At 48.8% G+C, this 12,466-nt stretch overlaps 3 protein-coding genes across 8 annotated transcripts; all 3 read right to left on the minus strand.

The window, feature by feature from the left end:
* Positions 1–601: 601 nt before the first annotated feature.
* H257_03404 (hypothetical protein) lies at positions 602–1,768 on the minus strand. The gene has a single exon (XM_009827472.1). It carries the CDS (start codon positions 1,720–1,722, stop codon positions 778–780), a length of 945 nt encoding a protein of 314 aa, XP_009825774.1. The 5' UTR covers positions 1,723–1,768; the 3' UTR covers positions 602–777.
* A 954-nt stretch (positions 1,769–2,722) lies between these two features.
* H257_03405 (phosphoenolpyruvate carboxykinase (ATP)) lies at positions 2,723–4,482 on the minus strand. The gene has a single exon (XM_009827473.1). The coding sequence runs from the start codon at positions 4,388–4,390 to the stop codon at positions 2,774–2,776; it is 1,617 nt and encodes a 538-aa protein (XP_009825775.1). The 5' UTR covers positions 4,391–4,482; the 3' UTR covers positions 2,723–2,773.
* Positions 4,483–7,111: 2,629 nt separating this feature from the next.
* Positions 7,112–11,400, minus strand: H257_03406 (TKL/DRK protein kinase; the record flags this gene model as incomplete). Of its 6 annotated transcripts, XM_009827474.1 has the most annotated exons (13): positions 7,112–7,322; positions 7,367–7,487; positions 7,542–7,604; positions 7,662–7,774; positions 7,840–7,920; positions 7,979–8,200; positions 8,573–8,893; positions 8,987–9,141; positions 9,203–9,368; positions 10,042–10,140; positions 10,273–10,560; positions 10,617–10,833; positions 10,877–11,400. In XM_009827474.1, 13 exons carry the CDS (start codon positions 11,374–11,376, stop codon positions 7,152–7,154), a joined length of 2,517 nt encoding a protein of 838 aa, XP_009825776.1. In that variant the 3' UTR covers positions 7,112–7,151. The 6 variants fall into 6 exon arrangements, with proteins under 6 accessions (XP_009825776.1, XP_009825779.1, XP_009825777.1 ...); XM_009827477.1 differs by having other exon boundaries at positions 7,367–7,604; XM_009827475.1 differs by having other exon boundaries at positions 7,840–8,200.
* Between the last annotated feature and the right edge of the window lie 1,066 nt (positions 11,401–12,466).

Here is a 12,466-nt window from a genome sequence, read left to right on the forward strand (position 1 = left end):
GGAGTCCTATTTATAGGACCAATACAGTTTTATATTTCGGAAGAATGCACCGGAGAAGGCGGCGGCGTTGGAATTCTGACCTGATGTGGTGTCCGTTACAAACGTGTAACCACCACGACGACGAAAGGGCAACTTGCACATTGAAGTTCAACCAGTACGAACAATCAACAAGGATTACTCCGACGGGAGTCCCAGCGCGATTGCATGGAGCATCCGTGGAAGCAACGGGCGGCGGTCGCACTCGGTCGATGAAGTCGACTCTACGATGAGACAAGCAGGATACATTTATGTACCGGTGTAGGCACGCTGCCGTTGATTGCATACCCGAGAGTCGACCACTGCGACACATTTCTGTACCAAGGTCGTTTAGAGCGAAGGTCGTACGTACGTGCTGATGATATACTACTATATGTAACTTCAAGCGATGTGTCCTGCCCCAACCTGCACAACCTGATAGCGCCATCTTTCTTCAGTGGGATCTTGAACTTTGGAGCTTCGTTCGTTAAATGAGAGTTGAACGCCCCAGACCGCAGTCAACCCCATAACTCACGCCAGGGGTATAGGGGAACTGTACTATCCGAATGGGGGGACTCGGGTTTTCCGGTGTCTTTGTCGATGTGGGATTGGAGGAGAGTGAAGATACATACTATAGTATACTTCTTGACTGAAGTGGGACTGGATATACTAGAACACCATTCACCTAATTACTTTGAAGTAACTGTGGGTCATGGAAACGTACAGTACAGTAGCTGTAGTATGCTATGGTTGAACGTTTCGCTAGTTGTTGGTGGCAGGGTCGGCAGTCCCTTTGTCTCGAGCGTTTTCGGCACTGCGCGCAATCAGTTCCGCCGTAGTTTCCCAGCATTTTGCGGCCACTTTTTCATCGTTCGCTAGTGCCGACGCTTCCGAATGTTTCGCAATGGGCCCGAAGTACTGCCCGTGCCACTTGTTCGCTTCAATGTCGGCGTGGGTGGCCACGTACAGAACCGTCTTGGCGCCGTCCTCTGGCGTTCGCTGGAACGGATACAGGACAACTCGCACAATCCACGGCTGGTTGCGGAATATGTCGCTTCGCACAACGCCAGGATGCAGCGCGTTCACGTACACGTTGGTCACGCCCTTCGCAGACAGCCGGCGACTCAATTCGACTGCAAAGAGCACATTCGCTAGCTTGGACTGGCTGTACACTCTGAGGGGGGAATACTGGTCGGGGTGGTTGTGAATAGCCTCGAAATCCACGCCAATGTCCTTGGGGACTCCGAATGTGTGTGCTATGGAGCTCAAAATCACCACGCGCGACGGAGCCGACGCTTCCAGTACGGGCAAGAGGCCGAGTGTAAGCGCCACGTGACCAACGTGGTTAGTAGCTAGCTGCGACTCGATTCCATCTACCGACAAAGCGAAGGTCGACGGCGCGTAGATACCAGCATTGTTGACGAGGAAGTGGAGCGGAAGGTTGCGAGCGACGAAGGCGGCCACGAAATCACGGACGGATTGCAGACTCATGAGATCTAACTCTGCGAACTCGACGTTGTTCCGAGCCGCATCTGGCAGAGTAGCGATGGCCGCGTCGGTCTTGGCGCGGGACCGACAAGCGAGGATGACGTGGCATCCTTTGATTGCAAGCTCGCGGGCCGTGACGAGTCCAATGCCTGCACTGGCGCCAGTCACAATCGCCACCTTGCCACCTAGCTGAGGAACGTCCTCGAACGAGTACGCCATGGGAAAGAAAAGAACCCGAGTGACGATTGAAATGTCGACTTGCGCTGCTGTTGATGTACTGTATCTGGTTTATCCGGATAGCTTACATAAATAAGAACATGGTCACTAACGGTTACATTCATATTCCATTCACTGGGGGATCGGGGAACTGGACGAAAACTCATACCACGAAACCGAGGCAGTTATGGCTGGCGGAAGATAACTCTGGAGTTTCTTCAGAGTCATCCAATTTGTTGGAGAGGGACATTGGCTGCTGCACCAGCACACTTCCTGTATACCACTGGTTGCATTCAGAAAACTCCAGCCGTTTCACATTGACAGCTTATCAGCTTTCCGGATAATTCATTACTTTTGCGGACCAGCGCCTAACAAACATTAACGTTAACGTAAATGGCCAATTTATATTTGCTTTCCGGATAATTCATTACTTTTGCGGACCAGCGCCTACTAGTAACAAACATTAACGTTAACGTAAATGGCCAATTTATCGCTCACTGGAAAGTGACCTTGACGTAGAATGCAGCTTATTCGTCTCTCAGGACCGGGATTTCAATTCTGAAAAATGCTGTGTGAAGCTGAAAGGTTGGACAGCCTTCTGATTGTATACTACGTAGTAATCGGCTTGAATCGCTTCATCTTAGGGTTCATTTACTTCGATTTCGACTCAAATCAATCAAAATAGGAGGGACGGTTTATGGACGGTTTAACAGTAAGCTTAAACAATGTATGCGTATTGATTGGTGATTTCGTATTTCTAGCGATTCGATTGGCTATTCATGAATTCAAGCAATTCCGTGGTCATTTTGAGTTCACTTTAAATAGTTATCGAAATGGACGAACTTCGATGTCGCTTTTCTTGAGCTGTGTCATATTTTCTACTAGTAATCAACTTGAACACTTGATTTGGAGCAGCCATGAACGCATCCAGTACAAACAGACTTACAGCATCGTATCGTCAGATCGAAACGACAACAAGGCGATCCGCAATTCAAAACGTCCATGGGATTGTATACTAGTTGAATTATATATATTTAGGAAGGTGCAGTGTGTTTTAGTTGCTGGCTAAGGTCGGGCCATACGACGAGTAGTCCGTGTGGTTGGGCAGCACATATTGCTTGAAGTTTTGCTGGAACGCGAGCGCGAGCTTTTGCGCCGTGGCCGCGTACGCCTTCTTGTCGGCCCACGCCAGTTCCGGCTTGAGCAGGTCGGACGGGACGTCTGTGACGGTCGTGGGCACATTCACGTGGAAAATCGGGTCCTCCACAAACACCGCTTCTTCGATCGATCCGTCCAAGATGGCGTCAATGCACTTGCGCGTGTACTTGAGCGACATGCGCTTGCCGACGCCGTACGCGCCGCCAGTCCACCCCGTGTTGACCAGGTACACGTTGGTGTCATGGGCTTCAATCTTGGACTTGAGCAGGTCCGCGTACACAATGGGGTGCTGGGTCATAAACGCCGCGCCAAAGCACGCCGAAAACGTCGCCACGGGCTCCGTGATACCGCGCTCCGTGCCCGCAACCTTGGCCGTGTATCCCGACAGGAAATGGAATTGCGCTTGGCCGGGGGTAAGCTTGGCCACGGGGGGCAGCACGCCGTACGCGTCGCAAGTTAAAAAGATCACAACTTTGGGGTGGCCGCCTTGGGCGGACGGGTCGTGGTTCACAATGTGATACAGTGGGTAGCTCACGCGGCCGTTCTCGGTTTTGGTCACATTGTAGTAGTCTGGGACGCCGTTCTCGTCCAGCCACACGTTTTCGAGCATGGCGTCGCGGCAGATCGCGGCAAAGATCTCGGGCTCGTTTTCCTGCGACAGGTTGATGGTCTTGGCGTAGCACCCGCCTTCAAAGTTGAAAATGCCTTGGTCGTCCCACCCGTGCTCGTCGTCGCCAATCAAGAGGCGCTTCGGGTCGGCACTGAGCGTGGTCTTGCCGGTGCCCGACAGCCCAAAGAAGAGCGCCGTGTCGCCCTTGAGGCCCTTGTTCGCGGATGCGTGCATGGGCATGATCCCGCGGAGGGGCAGGAGGTAGTTCATCATCGAGAAGATGCCCTTCTTCATCTCGCCGCCGTAAAACGTGCCGCCAATCACCGCCACCTTGGCTTCAATGTTAAACACAACGAACACTTCCGAGTGCAAGCCATGGGCTTGCCAGTCTTCGTCCACCACGTTGCACGCGTTGATGATGGTAAAATCCGCCGAGAACGCCGACGGCGCCGCCACGTCCTTGAACTCCGGACGCAGAAACATGTTGGTCACAAAGTGGTGCTGCCATGCCAATTCCGTGATGATGCGGACCTTCAGGCGCGAGTTTTCGTTGGCGCCGCAGTACCCGTCGAACACGTACAGCTTGTCCACAGTCGAGTAGTGCTGGGTCGCCTTCTTGTACAACGCGTCAAACACGGCAAGCGTCGTAGGCTGGTTCACATCGCCCCAGTCCACGTGCTTGTCGGAAGGGGCCTGGCGCACCACAAACTTGTCTAGCGGGGACCGACCAGTGAATTTGCCCGTATCAACGGCGAACGTGCCGTTGGCAGTGAACACGCCTTCGTGGAAGCGGGCTTCGTGCTCGGCAATGTCGGCGTAGGGCAAGTTGTGGTAGACGGTGGCTTGGTTGTGGATGCCGAGGGAGTCGAGGCCGAGCGACGCTGCAGAGGTTTCGTGGCTCATGGTTGATATGTGGATGGAGGGGATGCAAGGGGAATTGCAGAATGACCGAGAGAACTCGTAGAAGGCGCAGGAGGTCCCTACCTGTCTGTCACATGATTGGGACCGTTGAAGTTGGCGTGGTGTGTGATGTGTGCACTTCGGAACGGGATGCCATTGGTGCAGATGAGCCAATCACATGCAACTGCAAGCGAGGTAATTTTGACGCGAGACACAGATTGACTTGAGATGACTATACTACGTATAAAATCGACGTGACGCGCTGGTGTCACGTTGGCCGACTGGAATGACCCGTCGCACTTTTTGCATTCTGCTCAATTTGGACCAATTAGAATTCGGCAGTGAACATATAGAACGGGACAAACAGGTTAATCCCAAAAGCAAGATTCTGAAGCAAAGTGCATGCCACGTTGAAGTGGTGGATGTCGCACTCTATTCCAGCACAGCAGCATCCGAATGTGCAAACTCCGCATCACGGTAGCGCGTCGATGTCGCCAGAATTCGGACCTTTCATCAAGTGGCGATGGTACAGTACTTGGTGATGATGCCATGGATGTCGTTCAGGTGTGATTTGGTTCATAGACAAGGTTGGAACATTCGGACCGCAATTACACGTCGACAACACAAGATTGATGTGGACTATCAGTAACTAACGTAAGGTCGACTGGAAGGCAATAGCAGTCCCTGGACGCACAACAGTCAGTCGCTTGCGGTACCGGTACAGTAGTTGCACTGGAAAGTGAATCGGAATGCGGCTACAGCGTTCACTAGCCAAATATATTGCAGTGTGCTGACCAGGACCTGACTTCAGTGGTCGATTGTGTCGTGGAGGCACAGCTTGGATAGACCCAAGCTGCGGTTTGGCAGTCGTCGGTTGTCTAATACAACATCACCACCGCAATGCGCCAGGGCCTTGGAAAATGACACGGTTAAAACATGAAATGATTTCCACGCCACGAAATATATGCCACGTCATTCTAGGCAAGTATGGTGCACATCATCTAAAAACTTCCAACTGGCGAAATTGAAGGGTGGAGGTTTTATTATTTAACGTACAATTAATGTAGTTAAACCCAAAAACCAAATACGATTTCATGCGTTTTATCACTAGGTTAAAAGTCCCAACTGCCTCCGGATATAATATACGGATAAGAGTCACATACAAAAATCAAGATACATCTCAGCGGACCGCTAGGTTAAATATCTATTTCTGGACCAATGCATCACCAAATTTGAATCTTAGACGTAGAATTTCTTCACCACATTGAGATCTGTCGATTCTACGTCTCAATTTGCTGAAATTTTGAGTAATGAATATGAAATTGAAGTCAGAAAATTTTGTGAAAAGTTGGTAGTTTAGAGATGACGTACACCATACTATTAATAGTAGTACGGTAGAATCGAATGTGTTATTAATAAATGAACTGCATAAGCCAATTAAATCACATAAGCCAATTAAATCACATACTGGAGAATTTGTACCAATCAAATCATATTCTGTTGAGTTTCTGCCAATCCAAACTGAATCCAGCTCTGGCAAAAACAAGATATAATAAAGTTTCTATAGTATAGTTTGTACAAGCTTAAATTGAATCAAATAGATTCGAACGATTAGTAGTCAGCCATAAAACAAAATTAGGGTGAAAAGCACAATTTATAGGTTTGCTAAAGGTCTCTATCATTAGATCTTTAAACCAATACGGCTTCCTGTATCCCTACCATATTTCCAATTTAATCATGTCAATTCGGAAATAGTTATACTTCAAAGTACAAATAATCAATACAAGGGACATCACGAATTCACCTTGCAGAATAATATCAAGAGCAATGCGTTTATGTCAAAAATCGTTATTAGTTTCCGAAATGACCTGATTATTTACTGGACCACTGATCAATAACATACTTGGTGAAACAATCAACGAATTTAGAGGCCAAGCTAGCTACTAAAAGCGCATGGCACGACGCTTGCGCTTCTTTTCATTCGCCATACGTTGGTAACGTTAGCGAGCGAGTACACGACCATAAAAGTCCTTGTCATCATGGCGCAAGGGCAGCAAGGATATGTGAAAGTTTGTCAACGCAAACGTCTAGCCTCTACATAAAAACAACTCATTGTTAAGTCATTCTTGTTGGTCACATTTTCATAACGTTACACGTTTAATTGATATAGCATGGCACAGTGGTGGTAATGATGAGGCGTTGTGTTGAAGTAGGTACACGCTACATTCAGCAAAGACTGGTCGGATCAATCTGAATGGCAAAGCCCATAGGTGCCCTTGTGAATACTCCTTCGCACGTATTTAATCGTATGTTTGCCTTTGGTACTTTGAGATTGAGGACGACGATATTTGAGGACCTCGTAAATCGACAGATCTGTATGTGAAGAATCTGCAACACCACTACTAGTACTTTCGAATTGCCAAAGTAAAACGGATAATTGTCATACTTCAGACATACACCGATTGATCAGTTGCTCAATCTATGACCAAGTGATCGGTTATAATGTAAACATCCCCTATTATATACTACTTCGTACAATATAGTAAGGCATTATGTAATTCATCCCAAGATCTATTATCACGTAACTACTACGGAGTAGATGGCGCGGATGTTAGCGTGATGGATGCTTATTGCAACCGTTTCGATGAACGAAACGTCCTTTAACTTTACAGTATTCCGAACAGCGTCGAAATGTCCTTTATCCGAACAAGTAACTGACGTTTTATCCGGACACCCAATGGACCAAAAATGCTTTTGCAGTAGGTTAAGATAACGACGAGTGATAGCCGCCACTGAACGTCGGCGGCGGACCCGTGTCCATTCCTAGGTCAACGAGGATCTTCTCAAGTCTGGCCACGATCGTGGAGAACGTCGGCCGGAGTGCCGCTTCGTTGTGCCAGCAGTCTCGAACGAGCGAGGCATACGCAGGGTCGACCTACAGTTCGTTCATTGTCCCTCCGTCCATGTCATCTCACGTACATCGTCTGCGATCAGCGGTCGCACACCATTCAACGCTTGGTTGTAAAACTTGACGGGCGCCATGCCCAAGAACGGGTTTTCAGCGGTCCCAGCGATCATTTCCCACATCACGATCCCAAAGCTAATCAATCGCTGTCACATACTAGTAACAAGCCAGTGGCATACTCGTACACACCTCCAATTGTCTGCCTTGAACGTGTACCCAACGTCTTCGTCCAGCAGTACCTCTGGCGCCACCCTACGCCTCTCTTTCAATACATCTATCTACATCGACACATATATGCATGATCGTTACCAGCCGCTCGTGCCGCACTGTGTAAACGCTTGCGAGTCCACATCTAGCACTTTGCTGATGCCAAAGTCGGCTACCTTGACGCGCCAGTCGTCGTCCACGAGGAGGTTGTGCGACTACCCATATATATAATATATACATATGAATAATATATATATATCTTCAACTTTCTACTGTATACCTTGATGTCTCGATGGATGATGCGCACGGAATGGAGGTAGGCGACGCCCCGCGCCGCGTCCAGCATCATCCGGACCTTGTACTACACACACCACGCCGCATATGTATGAGACAGCGTAAGTTAGAACTCTGTCGCACACCTTCCACGGCATGGTTGCAAACATGGCGTGGGTGTGGATCACACAGTAGAGACTCCGTCGCGCGCAGTACTCTGTGAGGATCATGAGCTTGGGCTGGATGCACGCGCCGATGAAGAGCACGATGTTGGGATGTTTGAGCTGCCGTAGCATGGCCACTTCCTGGGTGTAGTCATCCATGATCTTGTCTGTCAGTCGCGCATATCGAAACACTTTTACTGCCACCTACAGCAACACCATATATCATCACAACCTCCTCCTCTTCTTTTTCCATATATATATATATATATATATATATATATATATATATATCTAGCACACATCATATTGTTATTTTATATTCTAAACTGGAGCGATTCATGGACCATGAATCGACACAACCAAATATATGTATGTACACAAGAATCATCGGCAGAAGGATATATTTAGCCAATCAGATTGCAGGAAACCAATATCTATATCTTGACTACAATTAGTGTGATACGAATTGATACCACATATCCCTTTTTACATACAAAAGTCTGTACAAAGAAGATTCGATAGATCCATTTGGCGACAATCAGCACACAAAAGTCTGCCATATTTGGGATGCAATACCTCGGCCACTTTGTTGTGGTCGACAATCCACATGCCCCGGTACACGGTGGCGCACTTGCCGCACCCGAGTTCGTTCTCCTTGCCTTCCAGCAGTCGGATGCTTTCGTACGGAATGTCCAGGTACCGCTGCTGGCTACCCAGCTTCTCCGCGTGCACCTGAAGTGCCTTGGTCTTGACGTTGGTCGGGTCAGATGACTGCGCGATCAAGTCGGCGGTCGCGCTCATGTGGCTCTTGAGCTCCTTCTCCCGCGCCTGCACGTTGTACTCGACTTCGTGGCGCCGCTCGGCGGGCAAACTCATCACTTCCGACCCAGCATTCAACTGCTCGGTAGTACATAATAGTGTGAGAACTGTGTTAGATCAAAACTCCACCACCAGGAAATAGATATATTTACAAGAGGATGTACTATATACCTGTTCAACCAACTTGGCCAAAATCGAATCCGGGCCCGAGTTCATGTCGTCCATGTGGATCTTGTCACCGTGGGTGAGCCCAATGTCTTGCTGCAACCGCGCCCCGTTGAGTACGAGCGGCGTGGCCTGCGACATGCTCTGGCTTTCGTGAAACACTGTCACAGCATCGTCATATCGCTGATGTAGTCTACCCGTATCTCAGACGTTTATTTATACCGTTCTTGTCGCCGTCATCCTTGGCGTGAAACCACACGAGGCGCTGGCGATGGGTCGGCAGCCCCACGACCGCTTCGATCGTGTGCTTTAGCTCGTCCAGCGTCGCTTCCCGAGGGGTTTCGATGCAGATTGCCGGCTGCGCTTCCCCCGTCGGCAAGATGCACACCTACAACACCACCAACCTATCATTCTATCGTATATATATATATATATATATATATATTGCCAAGTCGATTCGAAATTGGAGTGGGGGTGCTCAATCGAGTGAGAGAGCAGAATAACCAAATCGCCAGACAATCGATATATCGACCAATCAAAACACACAACACGAATCAAGTAGCCAATCAAATTATCCACTCTTTGATGAATTCAACATCGAATTAGTGTGTGCCTGAAAATAGTGTGACATCGGACGCTTTTTGTTTTTTTACAACACATTTTGGGTAAAAGGATACTATCTATATATATATTGTGCTTTCGAGTGAAATTTCATTGTGTTATGGCGTGGTTTCTCGTTGGAATTTAAATCGATTTGATTGGCTACTTCAGATGAGCTCAAAATTATTAACCAATCAAAGCCTTCTCAATGAAATTCAACCAATCAGATCGATTGTGGATGATCGGTTTGGTCGGCGCGATTGATTCGATTGCACCCCCTCCCCAAATTTGTACTATCAAATCGACAATATATACAGTATATCAAACTGAGATACAGTCGCAAAAGTCAAAGAATCGATGGATAGATTTGGAGTACAAAAGTCCTCATTTTGGGTAAACGGACAATATAAATATATATATATATATCAAACTGAGATACAAGGTGTCGGGGCACTACATACCACTCGAAGAAAGAGCCGGTCCGAGTCGACGGACCGTCGTACGCGGTCGCGGACCACATCTTCGGAAATGTCGGCCGTGCTCGACGCAAAGAAATGGATCTACATGACGCCAGTTAGAACGGCAACTTCACATTTGACAGGTATATAGGACACCAAAATGTGACGCCATTTCAAATACTACTAGCATAAGGGATGTTCTAGTAGTAGTAGTACTAGTAGTACGATACATACATGGTGGGGAAAGAACTTGTAGATTTCCGACGCAAACGAGTACGCGTTGGTGGCCGACACGATTTTGGACTCGGGTGCGAACGACGACGGCGACGTGATGGGGTTGCTGTCGTCGTCTTCGCGGAGAGGCGGCGACGCCGCCATGTGATGGAACGTCACTAGGATGTACTTGCTCACGGGACCTTGTTGCAGCGGCACGTCGATGCGGAGGTAGATGTACTTGACGCCTCCGCCTGATTGAATGATCGAGTTGATGCCGCCTAGACTGCTCAGTGCATTGTACCCGCCCTAGACATCGGTAGATAGCAAAGCCAGTTTGCAGTTTGGGGATATTTGTGCTTTACCATGCCAGTTTCCAGCAGAATCAGCTTCGTCGGTTCGTCCTCGATCGTCTGTTCGAAACCAGTGACCATCCAATTGAACGGCATGGTGTCCTTGCGGATGTCGCTGTACGCTTGCTGCACTTCGGGGGAGATTTCCACCGACTTGACCGCCGGTCCATAGCGTTTGCTGACGCTACGTCGCTTCGTGAAGGGGCAGTGGAGCTTCATGCTTTCATCGCTACACACATGTGGGCATGTCATGTGCATGAGGACACGCGAACCTGAGGTCGTCGGAACTCTTGAGGTGGATGTGGGCCATGCCAGCCAGATGCTCTTGTATTCTCTTGTGGTACTCCGTGTGCTTGGTTCGCAATGCAAATGGAAGTGTGTTGCCCTTCCAGCACAACGACACGACATACGGCGTCAGGTTGAACGAGAACATATTCGATGTCGATGTCTTTGGCGTACGCGGGGTGCGCGGCGACGTGGGGCTGGCGTCGTCTGCCTCCAGGCGACATAGACCGTAGCAAAGCGAGCTGGAATCGAAGAGCACCTGCGGCCAATTTCTCTCGTCCGACACGGGTCCAGTACCTTGCTTTAGCACTGCGAGCGCGGTGTCATGTCCATTCGCCGTGGCTGCAGGAAACCCGACAAACACCCACGAAATGGACCCGTGGAGCCTGCGAACTTCATGGAGGGCTTCATCTACTGCATGGAAGAGCTGCTCGTCTGAAGTCTTCCCCGAACTGGTCCGCGGCGGGATGCCGCTGAAACTCAGCATCTTCGCAAGTAATGCGGGCCGAAAAATTGTCGATATCGTGACATGAGGAATCACTCCGGATACATTATCCGAACAATATAGTTGGATCTTCCATGTTCCCACACTAACAGTTACCGATGTGATCACATGTTTGAGTTGTCTTTTTCCACATGCACCACTAATGCATGTCGTAGCCGTAGGGGGCGCTTACCAGTCACTGGTGCTATAGTTTTGCCCAATCAGTGATGCTTCTATCCATGACAGATCGATGGCGCTTAGGTCGTGAGCTTGATATATATGTGTTGCTCGTCGGCAACCACATTGTAGCTAGCTACTGCAAGCATCAGGAAGCCAATATGGTTATGATTTCACTGGCCAAGGTATTACTACGTAGTACTGGAGTCGTGAAAGCAGCATCCATTACAGTAACCTTGTCTAGTTCGTGTTCCACCAAGTTTCACCGATAACCTTCGCCACTCAAGGTTGCTGAATGATCTGGCATGAGTGACTCCTAGTGCATGTATACGTATATTTCGTGGCCTACTACATAGTCCAATCTGGGCAGACATGCTGCATCTATCACTAGTTGCGAGCTGGCTCGAACCTTGCTCAACTGGCAGTGGGGGCTAGGTACTGTGATGGCGTTATAGTAGTTGTGATTGAATACATGTCCCTTACCTTTCTCGTCACTGGTCAGTGATACACCAATTGCATCTGCAGTTGCCACTTTCCGACGCTCGCCGAGCCTGGTGCAGTACTACCGGTAGTTTCCTCATCGAGCTCCTCGCTGTTCGTCCCTAATAAACTCAGGACATGGCACATAAACACGCACCCATGTCAAATTCGGATATGGGACGAGACTGGGTAGGGGGTCCCATGAAATCGAAGCGGAACAAGGATCCATATACAAAACTCAAGCTTGAATTTGCAGGCGATTTCGAAAGATTTCAGCCAATGAAATAGGCTCATAATAAAACAAAGCTGTATGATTGGCCATATTTTCGATCGAGAAGCTTTGATATGCCAACCAGCCACTGAAACTTCGGTCGAAGGAGATGCCACAATGTTGCCAGAAGATGAGGCTTGTCGTCACCAACCCTCGTATTTATTC

This window comes from Aphanomyces astaci (genome assembly GCF_000520075.1).
Source record: "Aphanomyces astaci strain APO3 unplaced genomic scaffold supercont1.6, whole genome shotgun sequence".
Taxonomy (NCBI): domain Eukaryota; phylum Oomycota; class Saprolegniomycetes; order Saprolegniales; family Verrucalvaceae; genus Aphanomyces; species Aphanomyces astaci.